The 11,668-nt window shown below is 32.7% G+C and overlaps 2 protein-coding genes and 2 long non-coding RNA genes across 4 annotated transcripts; 2 read left to right on the plus strand and 2 right to left on the minus strand.

Moving 5' to 3' along the window:
- The first annotated feature begins 259 nt into the window (after positions 1 to 259).
- LOC143196183 (uncharacterized) lies at positions 260 to 917 on the plus strand. The gene is made up of 2 exons (XM_076403849.1): positions 260 to 317; positions 377 to 917. The coding sequence occupies exons 1-2, from the start codon at positions 300 to 302 to the stop codon at positions 830 to 832; spliced, it is 474 nt and encodes a 157-aa protein (XP_076259964.1). The 5' UTR covers positions 260 to 299; the 3' UTR covers positions 833 to 917.
- A 1,552-nt stretch (positions 918 to 2,469) lies between these two features.
- Positions 2,470 to 2,880, minus strand: LOC143196213 (uncharacterized). The gene is made up of 3 exons (XR_013005698.1): positions 2,776 to 2,880; positions 2,657 to 2,727; positions 2,470 to 2,603 (listed from the first exon to the last, which is right to left on the minus strand). It is a non-coding gene; the product is annotated as an uncharacterized LOC143196213 (long non-coding RNA).
- A 425-nt stretch (positions 2,881 to 3,305) lies between these two features.
- LOC143196194 (uncharacterized) lies at positions 3,306 to 5,038 on the plus strand. Its single transcript, XM_076403866.1, has 3 exons — positions 3,306 to 3,453; positions 3,514 to 3,571; positions 4,698 to 5,038. Exons 1-3 carry the CDS (start codon positions 3,442 to 3,444, stop codon positions 4,946 to 4,948), a joined length of 321 nt encoding a protein of 106 aa, XP_076259981.1. The 5' UTR covers positions 3,306 to 3,441; the 3' UTR covers positions 4,949 to 5,038.
- Positions 5,039 to 6,473: 1,435 nt separating this feature from the next.
- Positions 6,474 to 11,341, minus strand: LOC143196202 (uncharacterized). Its single transcript, XR_013005687.1, has 3 exons — positions 11,254 to 11,341; positions 11,135 to 11,192; positions 6,474 to 6,810 (listed from the first exon to the last, which is right to left on the minus strand). It is a non-coding gene; the product is annotated as an uncharacterized LOC143196202 (long non-coding RNA).
- Positions 11,342 to 11,668: the final 327 nt, after the last annotated feature.

Raw genomic sequence — 11,668 nt, forward strand, 5'->3', positions numbered from 1 at the left:
TGAAGGCGAAAGCAATATATTACCAAATTAATCTGAATCTATTGGAAAAATTAGGACACCATTTGTGTATAAAATATTTGTTTGAATTAATGAATAGACCGTTAATGTGTCTATAAAGTAGCATTGTGAATATATTAACCTTCCTATAGACAACATAACTGTAAATTTATTAACAAATCCCAGAAATATCAATATTTTAATGAAGATCATTTGAATATATATATAAGTAGCACAAAATCGTTTTTTATTCAATAAGTATCAGAACTCTAGTCAGCTGTTGAACCGAAGGCGTGATAAGAATGAATCGAATTGTGCTGGTAATGTAATTCTTTAAAAAAATTCACTACTTATTTTTAAATAATATTATTTCCAATAGATCGTATGCTTTACCACACTGGCATGCATAGCCTCATCTAGCGCTACACCTCAAAGAGGTGGATTTGGAGGGCCGGGAGGCCAAGGAGGATTTGGAGGACAGGGAGGTCAAGGAGGATTTGGGGGCCAGGGTGGATTTGGAGGTCCGGGAGGTCAAGGAGGATTTGGAGGCCAAGGTGGATTTGGAAACCAAGGCGGGTTTGGAAGTCCAGGAGGTCAAGGCGGATTTGGAGGTCCAGGAGGTCAAGGAGGATTTGGAAGCCAAGGAGGATTTGGAGGTCAAGGAGGATTTGGAGGTTCTGGAAGTCAAGGAGGCTTCGGAAGACCGGGTGGTTCTGGAGGACAAGGCGGTTTCGGAGGACCTGGGGGACAGGGCGGATTTGGAGGTCAAGGTGGTTTTGGTGGTCGTGGAGGTCGTGGCGGAGGAGGACAGTTTGGTAGAGGTTTCGGAAAATGAAAATAAACGAGCCATACCGCAAATTACGAGATATCAATTATGTTAAAATATTGATAAACTACAATAAAAATAACCTTCGTTTATACCAGATTTTTTAATAATTTTCTAATGACAAAATATATTAAATGGGGAAAAATACCAAATAAGATTAATGAATTTTAAAACCTTAAGAGTAAAATAAAATTGGTAACTTAATTAATTTTTACTCGTTCTGATATATAAGTTATTAACTTGTAAACTAAAACGTATCATATAAAATAACTACATGAGATATTATTATATGAATAACATCTAGGTAAAACAGTATAGTTCCTTGGTGCGTAAATACGATGTAATACATGCGAATTAACAACAAAATTATATAGGACACCGGAAAAAATAAGAACAAATTCGCAGTGCCACAAAATTGATTCATATAATTATTAATAATGTTCACGTTCATATATATATATATATATATATATATATATATATATATATATATATATATATATATATATATAAATCAATCAGGTCAGATTATAAATAATCACATGGCTGAACAATATGATCACGGAGTGCAACATATCATTGCCTATTCAATCAAATCGATCATATACATATGAGGCTGAGATAACGAATTATTATAATGAATTTGATGGTCTAGAGGAATATAAAATGAACTGCAAAATACAATGGTATAGAAATGTTTGGCCTAGCTAAAAGAAGCATTGCCTAAATTAACATCTTCGATTTGGATGAACTGCCTCAGACACACAGAAGAAGAAATTGTCGAATGTCCAATTTAACAATAGACTTGAATAATGATTCTGATAGTGCCAGTGACTATAAGATTTGTGTATTTGTAATATACTTTGGATCAGAATATACATCCAATATTCCAAGAATCTATATATATATATATATATATATATATATATATATATATCTAATTAGGAATTCCAATCAATATAATATACATCATATATATATAGGAATGTATAAAGGGAGGATGGATACTAACACTTCAACAGATGATATGGAATAATTCAGAAGATTAAGAAGACCAACATTAGACAAGAAAACACACCAACGAAGAAAACAAGAAATCTAACGTATAAAACTAAATATGTTCTCCAATGACAATAAAATCACTCCGATGATTCGTTAATTAGGTGGGTTCTATTCAAGAGAAGAGAACTATTCAAAGATTTTGATGTATATATAGCAAAACAATCCTAACCTATAAACTATTTTGACTGTATAATTAACCGTAGTTTAAGTCATAAAATAAATCATATTTGATAACACAATTTTTGTTTCATTATTTTATTTATATTTAAATTTTGTTATACATCAGAGCCAAAATAAACTAAATGTCGTTTATGTTGTTGCGGCTTATTAAATGTTAAAAGCTTGGAAAGTATAAGAACGAACTACTATAATTAAAATATAGATAGGCCGGCATGGTTGGCGCAGTGGTAAGGGCGACAGGACGGTCCTCATATTGTTGCGATACACGGGGATTCTAATCCTGCTGGCGGTCATGGTGGTAAATTTATGTTTGTAATTGTTTAATATTTGTGAATGTTCTAGACAACAGTTTAAAATTCGACAAGGAAAATGATTCCCGTCAAGCCAGTACCAGGCTGGGTAAAACCGGATGTCTTCTGGGATGATTTCTAAAGTTGGTCACACGCCAGTCGGTAGATTTAATGATGAGGACCGTGGTTCGGATCCCACGTTAAATTTTAGGCCCAGTCCAGATAAACCCATAGTTGGTAAAAGGAGACTTTAATATATGTATATATAAAAAAATGTTCACTAAAACATTTATTTATTTACCTTAGTTCACTTATTATTACTACTTATTCACTTATTAGTTACCTACTGTGGATTCTTTTTCAGGATTGTTTCTAAAAAAATTAAATTATGTGAAACACAAGCATTTTATTTATATTTACCAGGCAAGAATCTGAAATATCTCTTCCTCAAAGTGCTGCTTATTCCTTTTTGAGTTTTTGAAAATACTCCTCAAATTATCAGCAACTTCCCAGGAAACAACATCTAAACATAAAAAGCTAAATATGCTCTCCAAAATAAAATATATTATATATTATAACATTATTATCGTTTCATTATTTTATTTACATTATAATTATAATTATATGACCAATAAAAACTAAAAATCAAAATTTATGCGTCAACTTTGCGACGTTCATAAAATTTAATTACGCTACTTCACTGTTATTTTGAAATGACAATATATTGCATGTTGTGAAAAGTTCTAAAATTAAATTTAGCTAGATTGAACTCTATCAACGTTTGATATGTTATTAATACAATTAGACCTTTTAGATTTACCCTGGTATTGTTCAATAACATTAAACATATCAGGAGGTTTCGGTTAACTTTTATGTACAAATACCTCGTTTTTTTACCTAATTCATTAATAAAAGTGTGAAAAATGGGCTATGACCTTGAAGTGGTCGATTTCCTCGTAAATTTATTAATAACATAGGAATACATATTTTCGCATTTAATATAAAAGCCGGATTCATGTGATAGACTCCAGTGGGTAATCTGATTTGTTATCGCAAAAATTTTATTAGTTTTTCATTCAAAAAATAATGACGAAATTTGTAAGGATTGATACAAAATATTATTGGTTAAGATTCTAATTCTATGGATGTTTTTTTTAGGCAATTTTAGTTATGACCCTTGTGATTGTCGCTGTAGCTAGTCCTGCACCACAAAGAGGTAAATATAACGAATAAAACTCTTTTGTGTAAAAGCGTAACGTAAATTTTGAATATAGTTATATTTTAATTATTATCAAATTGTTACTAGTCTTTAATGAAATACAAGTTAGTCGCACTTTTTAGTGTTTTCCATCTAGTGCAGTTCACTACACAACCTCACAATATCACACAGTTAGGTTCCCTCGAGTCTGAGGCCTAGTTCAGTTTTGTCCAGAAGGAGCAGCATTTTGGTGTTTATATGGAAGTGAAGTCTTACTTCACTTCATATAAACTCACTTCAGAATATTACTTTTCGCGTGGAATCGCCACAACTAATTTCAATCATTTCAATTTCAATTTAAATTTTTCCTGACTTACATGTACGGATTATTTTGATTTTCCTACAATAAATCAATAAATTTATGTGTATTTTAATTGGAGTTCCCCCTTTTCGGCCTAATTCACCTGGAGATTCTTAGCATTGTTACTGTGTGAGGGTGAATTCAATATGCACTGATTTATTCTCGTTCACTTTCATTCTCCATGCTTGGATCCACTTATGTCCTGGTTGCTTCTTTGTTTCCAATATTTGTGGTATATCACATGTATGGAGTAGGTAAAAAACCTGTAGTAGATTTGCTTTTGTTTCCGTCACAGTTGAGTAAGATTTTGTCCTCCAGATTTTGTCCTTCACATCCGGGCTGTTACTTAAGACCAGTTCAACGTATTGCTTTGGTAACACTTTATGCAGTTTATATAAGAATATAACTAGACAAATATTTGTATTTTCAATAGACTTTTTCAATAATTTCTGTGACTTTATTTACCTGGTCAAATGTTGAATGTTTGCTCATAAAACTAAACGGATATGTAGGTATTAAATGTTTTCTATGATTGCTTTTAATTCATTTAACAGGAGATTTTCTAAAAGTTTTAGTTTAACTGGTGGCAGTGAAATTGGCCTTTAAGATTTTCCTGAACTTGGAGCTTTTCTAGGTTTTGTTTATTCTAATTTTGTTGTTCATATATTAGTTTTCAACAATCCGAAATTATCAACAATGTTATCATTATTTAAGGAAGGCCAATTAATATATTAATGATATCCAGCTACTATCGTATTATTCTGATTATTTCTCTTCGTTTAGGATTTGGTGGTGGTCCTGGAGGTGGTCAAGGTGGATTTGGAGGTAGCCAAGGAGGATTTGGAGGAAATCAAGGAGGATTTGGTGGTAGCCAAGGAGGATTTGGAGGAAATCAAGGAGGATTCGGAGGAAACCAAGGGGGATTCGGCGGTCGTCCTGGTAGTAGTCAAGGTGGTTTTGGAGGAGGCCAAGGTGGTGGGCAAGGAGGGTTCGGTGGACCTGGAGGGCAAGGAGGTTTCGGTGGATTTGGTTAAATAAAAAAAATTGTGTCATATTGAATGTTAAGATATTGTAATAAGAATGAAAACAAATCTATGTCTTTTCGAATAAAATTTAAAAAAGCATATGTCCAATACTTGATTCCACAATAGTGCACTGTTTGTGATGTAAACACGCTCGATGTGACGGTCGTGATAATCTAGATAATCAAATATTCCTGATGCTATGATGATGATGAACGATACCAGTGAAAGACTGACAGATCTGCCAAAAAAAGGTGTAGTTTTTGTTATTATGAATATCTTCGTAGCCAAATAACATCCCTGTATATTTCATATATATTCACTTGATTAAATTATTTAAAGTGTCTCGTAACTTCTCTGGATTTGCTCTCACTGTTGTACTCTATATAATCTTAAAACATGGTATAGTTTTCCGATATTACAATATTATTTCAAAGGGTTCTTGTCTCTTCAACCTCCGGATAAGTCTACTGATATCAAGCATTTGTAGTACTTCGACGTCTTTAAGTTCACGCAATCTTTCTTGATATTTTTGGTAGAAAATGCACGGGTTCAAACCTGTATAATTGCCATAGTAAGAATCCATAAATTAAACTACGTGTTACTGCCCCACCAGCACATTTTCCATATTAAGTTCACCGCGACTGTCCCCTGTTTTTAGACCTGAAGGAATGGCTGTGTGGTATTATATTTTGGTTGATGAGAAAAGAGGGTACCATCACTGAAACAAATACGTATTTTGAGGCAATAATCGATAAAATGTCAAAAGGAGATTATGTTGAGAAATAAAACTCTTGTTGGCAAAAAAAATGTACATTTCATTCGTAAAGAACTATCACTTGACGGGTGCTCGATTCCCCAAGCAGAATCAGCTAAACAGCTCGGAATATATCTCGTTGGTAGTTTAAACTGGAAACATCATTTTAAACAAAAATATAGCAAACAAGACTCAAAGTCAAGCAACTATACTGGTTAGTCGGAAAATACAATCAACATGACCTTAAATTAAAGATATTGGTTTATCAGACAATCATAAAGCCTATTTGAACCTATGGAGTGCAAATATGGGGTTGCCCTAAAACATCAAACCAACTAGTAATCCAACGCATCCAAAACAAAATTCTACGATTAATTACCAATGCTTGTCGCTACGTAACCAACGAAGAGCTGGACCATGATCTCGGAATCAAATGGATACACGAAGTGATCAAAGATTTCGCCTTCATGAAACAATGTTGCTAATCACAGCAACGTGGAAGCAATACAGCTACTGGACAACACGCAAGAAATCAGAGTATTGAAGCGAACCAAACCACACGAACTAATTTAGTGTATAAGTGTATTTTTAACTTTAGCTTAAGTAGATTAGTTTTATTCTAATTTGGGAAATACATACTGATGAATTAATCCCATACACGCCTTGTATATTAATGCAAGTACAACAGAAGATTGTACTAAGCAAATCTAATGCAAGATGTAATTAAGTAAGTAACAAGCATTGTCTAGTAATATTTTGGGTTTAATAACTACAACCAAGAATATTTACAAAAATGTATATTTAGTTTTTTACATAAGTTTAAGTATCGCAATATATCCATATGTTTTGGATTAATTAATTAAATCAATTTGCCTTACATTATTTCCCTGATAGTAAAATGTAATTTAAGCAAAGTTTTAAAATTCGAACTGTTACATTTATTTTTTACCAAAGCCTCCTCCCCGTCCCCCAAAACCACCTTGGCCACCTCCGAATCCTCCTTGACCGCCTCCGAATCCTCCTTGGCCACCTCCAAATCCACCCTGGCCCCCTCCGAACCCACCCTGACCTCCACCACGACCACCTCCAAATCCTCCTTGTCCTGGACCACCAAATCCTGATGAAAATAAAAGTATAACAGTTCATATTTAATCAAATATGTCATTAGTATTTTTCTCAAGTGGTTACTTTTTAAATTATGTATTACATCACTACGAGATTTATTAAATATGATAACTAGCTGATCCGGCGGACTTCTTACCGCCTAACATTCAATAAATGTCGTATTACTTATTACCTTAACTGAATTTATCATTTTATGGAAGTAATACATCACTACATAGTATAAAACAAAGTCGCCTTTTCTGTCCCTATATCCCTATGTGCGCTTAAATCTTTAAAACTACGCTAATTTTAGAGGTTTCTAACGTGATGTCGTAAATTAACCTATTTTTTTAGGCTTATTTAGCAATTAGCAAAAACGCTGCCAAACCCTACGAGTTAGATCAAATTAATGTACTACAGTATTGTACACCATAAAAAGGTCTACAAAAAAGTCCGCGATGGTATATGTTTATATTTTAGGGATAACCCACATTAACCATTTTTATTGTTTACTTTTTACGTGAGAAAATGGCTTATTTACGAAGCTAATTTAAGCAATACGGCATTAATCCTTATCGAATTAAGTACCTTAAATACAGTGTGCAATTAATATAGATCAATATGGTTCCTTACAGCATGTAAATTAAACAAATATTTTCGGAGATATTACAAATTTAAAAATTGGGTTTAAAAATGTGTAATGTAATAAAAATTGTATGAATTTAGATATTCTAAAGATAGCAGAAAATCTTCATAGTGAGTATAGGGGAAGAGGAATTGTTTTACTCCAAATTTAATGCGTGCAGGCCAAGGGCAGTAATGAATGAACCAAAAATACTGGATCGATTTTAATCATGTTTTCATTGAGTGACATAGGCATATATATTTTATGCCCGTGCAAAGTCGGAGCGGGCCGCTATGTTTTTATATACAACGTTCATATTTTTTCTGTAGTGCATTTAATTTAGTATCAGTATTGCACCCGTGCGAAGCCGGGGCGGGTCGCTAGTTGAATATAAAATAAATATTAAGTTCAGTACATTCTTAAGATAATTACGCAAAAAAATGTATAAAAGTACAAAAATCAACTATATCAATCGATTTAATTATCTTCATTGAAGCACCTTGTGATATATGACATTTTTTGTTTTTTAATCAGGTGCAAGAACAAAGAGAGCGGATGCTTTGCCTGAACACGTGAACACGTGAACATGCCACGTGCAACTGACCATGAGAAAAACATGAATTTTCTAAGTTGTGACCAAAAACAGTTAAGGTCTTGTGATTTGTTAATCGTTATGGCGAAAACAAGACGAATCGGGAACTGAATTGGTTTAAACTCAAAGGCGTTGGGTCGGAATCCTCGAAATGATAACTAACTCATCTTTAAATATTCCTCTGGGTATCGTCGCGTGAATCACGTTACTCGTCAATTTCTTATCACCAAGCGCGTTTCATTGCGTACTTTTGGTTGGTTTAGATTTCGAAGCATGAAGACTACCGAGCCAGTCTTCAGTTTTGAATTGTGCGGTGGTAAACCAGGCACATCCAAGGAGTTAAAAAAATCAATTGGATAATTTGTGTCTCCGTTTTCGTCTGTTATACAGGCAATTGATTTGAATGAATGCAGAGTACCAAGGACTTGGTTCTGAATTATAAAGTTTAAGTCATCCACATCTTTATTCTTAGTAGTCAAAATTGCTCGCTCACTTAACCATTTGTTATTTGTGTGGTTAGCAATGATGTTCGGAAATATTTTTCTAATGAGCTCTTCTTTCAATGTGACGAAACTGCAGACATTCGGGAGGAAACGAAATAAATCCGCTCGATTCGTCGACAAGAACACGGCCATTGCCGATAGTCATCAATTGCTTGGAGAATACTTCAGTGTATGATTAGTTCAACAATGCAACCGCCATGTTTGCTGTCAGTTGAAATTTTTTCACATAGCGCCATAAATTTAATGCTTTGAGACATCGGCAGCTGTCGATCTTTTAACTACTGGTATAGGAATGGTAAACTCGATTCCGATTATACTCGAGTTTTTTCGTAAAATAATCCATTCTTGACATTCGATTTTACGGTTAAGTGACTACTTTAAAATTCTACATACGATCACAACAAACCTTGCGATAAAAAGTCATACAATTATAGAAGTATTTATTGTTTCGTATTTATTTATACTAAATATTATTTCTTCTATTACAACAGGGCCTAACGCTGTACGGATTTATTTTAAAAAAGTAAACAAAGGATCTAATATCCAGTGTCACCAATATGGGATGCAACCGAAATATAATAATAGTACGAGCAGTTTAATTAAACATTTCAAGAAAGCATATAAAATGTAACAATAAGTGAGGGACGACAGGGACTTCAAATCTATACCTACTTTTTTCCTTGCGTTTGTCTTTATTTATATTTGGATGTCAGTCATTTTATGATATAATTTAGTGCTTAATTTTGTACAAGTTATTTGTTCTACCATCATTTATTTACAGCTTCGCTTATTAGAAGCTTCGAATCAACTAGTTCCTCAACTAGTATTTCATTAAATTAATTTTGAAGTTCTGAGACCTATTGATTGCTAAAGTATTACAACTTCATTCTCAAGTAAACTATTCGTTCACATTTATCCGTATGTTTACGGTAGGTGGTCATCGTAATAATTTAATAAATTTAAGTTATTAGTTCACAGCATTGCTATTCAAAAAATAAATTCATTAATTATTAAAATTATTTAGAATCGATTAATATCGAAAGAATATACTATTGCGCTGGATTAATCGATCCTTAGAATCGAAAAATATAAAAATGAAATCTTAATCGAGAATCGATTCTTTGAGAAACCTTTCTATCCCTAAGCTGACAGTGTTTAACCGTAATCGCCAGATAGTAAAATCATTAAGCTACCAAAAATTCTTGTTATTGTGTAGATTTTTTAACTTTTGATCAAGAGCTTCCAATGCGCGTTTGTGTGTCATTGTGCATTCGCTCCAGATAATGATTTTTGAGGCTACTAAAATGTTTGCCATTGCAGCAGACCTTCTCGTGCAATTTGCCATTCGGCATCAGTTAATTGATTCGAAATTTTCGCAGCCTAATTGCATTATGGCTCTGTTGGAAAATATTAGATATTCTTTGTCTCGGCATTATTAATAATAATTAATATTAATACACACACAAAACAAATCACAGACAACTTTTCCAAAGTGGGACCACTCGGCTTGAAATTGGTCATTTTGACACATTTTGTTTCTTCTTCTCTCATTTAAATTTTTTCGTCAATTTTCCAATATTTTAATCAGTTATTCTGCTATTCGGGACGGAAACAAATCCAACAAATCAAAACCCATGAAAATCGGTCCAGCCGTTCTCGAGATATAAGTGTTCGAACAAGTCCGAATTTGTTTTATATTTAAAAAAACAAAAACATAATAAAAAATAAAAAAAATTAGAAAAAGATAACTAAAAGAAAAAAAAAATACAGCAGAAATTATTATTGAATATATGTGTCATTTAAATAGTCTCTATATTCACCTGATTTAGTATTCATCGACATTCTCAAAGACATGTCTAACAGATAACATAAAATATTCGTTGCAAAGATTCTTGATCAAAAATTTATAATATATTTCTGTTGATTTGTTGTTAAGTAAGTTCACTAACACAAATCATAGTGTCTGGTATTTGTAGAATAGGTAAACCCTCGGTAAGCACGTGGATCTAGGGAGAAAAACCACCAAAAGACTTGAAGAAAATGACTGAATTACTATTTTCTAAGATTTTCTTTTCGAAAAGTGTCAGTATACTTGAGGTTTGAGAAAATGGACAACGTATTAGAATTAAAATGAATTGAAAGTACATCTGGGAGGAAATATATTTCAATAAATAACAAAATTTTCTCTGAAATGTACATAACTGATTATAACTACCTCTACAATATTAGTTTATCTCATCTTAGCAATGACATCAGATATTTGCCTGATATATCAACCAAATCATTTTTACCTATTAAAAAAATCTATTTAAATGTATTAAATATTGCATAAAAGAGTATGTGGTAAAATACTGTGTCGATGGTACCTATTTATAATTGCACGAATGAATATTATAACGTTGTACAAACATCAGTGAAGCTATCAATTAGTTGACATAGTCACCTGGTTTAGTAGTATATTTTTAGAGACTATTTAATTTATATAACAAAAATGTAATAATGTTTTGTGAGCGGTGATTATTGAAGTAAATTTTCTCAAAATAATATCTTAAGCTTTTGATTCACATTTTAATCAAAAGTTTTTAATATGAATAAAAATAGATATAAACATTCTTACCTCCTTGTGGTTCTGGACTAGCTAGAGCTCCAATCACAAGGACCAGAAGTAAAAATACCTGAAATCAAAAGACGCACGAGTCAAAACACCTTAACCAATAATCCTTTGTCAACACTTACAACTTTTGCCATGTTTAACACAATCTCAAACGTTTCAGCAGTCCTCTAGATTATCTACTGTGGTCTCCCGAATGGTTTCGTGTGTTTTATATCCATGCAATGCGTTTTTGAATTTCATTAAAAAATTGAAGAAGGAAACGTCCGCTCCAAGGTCACTGTCAGGGGCCATCATCAAATTTTTTCGCAGTTCAATGGATGAATTAGGCAAAAAAAACTAGATATCTATATATAAAAGTTAACAAAACACGACTATTGATATTATATAATCAATGTCTGGTTGGGTATTTTGATTTGATTTGGTTTGGTAATACAGAGTAGGTTAAATAACTTTGGGGGCTTTTTCAAAAATTTCTTCATTTGATGAGCTCCAGCTTATGCAAATATCGGTTGAAAGTAGTGAAACTAAAATCAACAT

This window comes from Rhynchophorus ferrugineus, unplaced genomic scaffold (genome assembly GCF_030347505.1).
Source record: "Rhynchophorus ferrugineus isolate W39M unplaced genomic scaffold, kcgeb_rfMv2 rfM4, whole genome shotgun sequence".
Lineage (NCBI taxonomy): Eukaryota > Metazoa > Arthropoda > Insecta > Coleoptera > Curculionidae > Rhynchophorus > Rhynchophorus ferrugineus.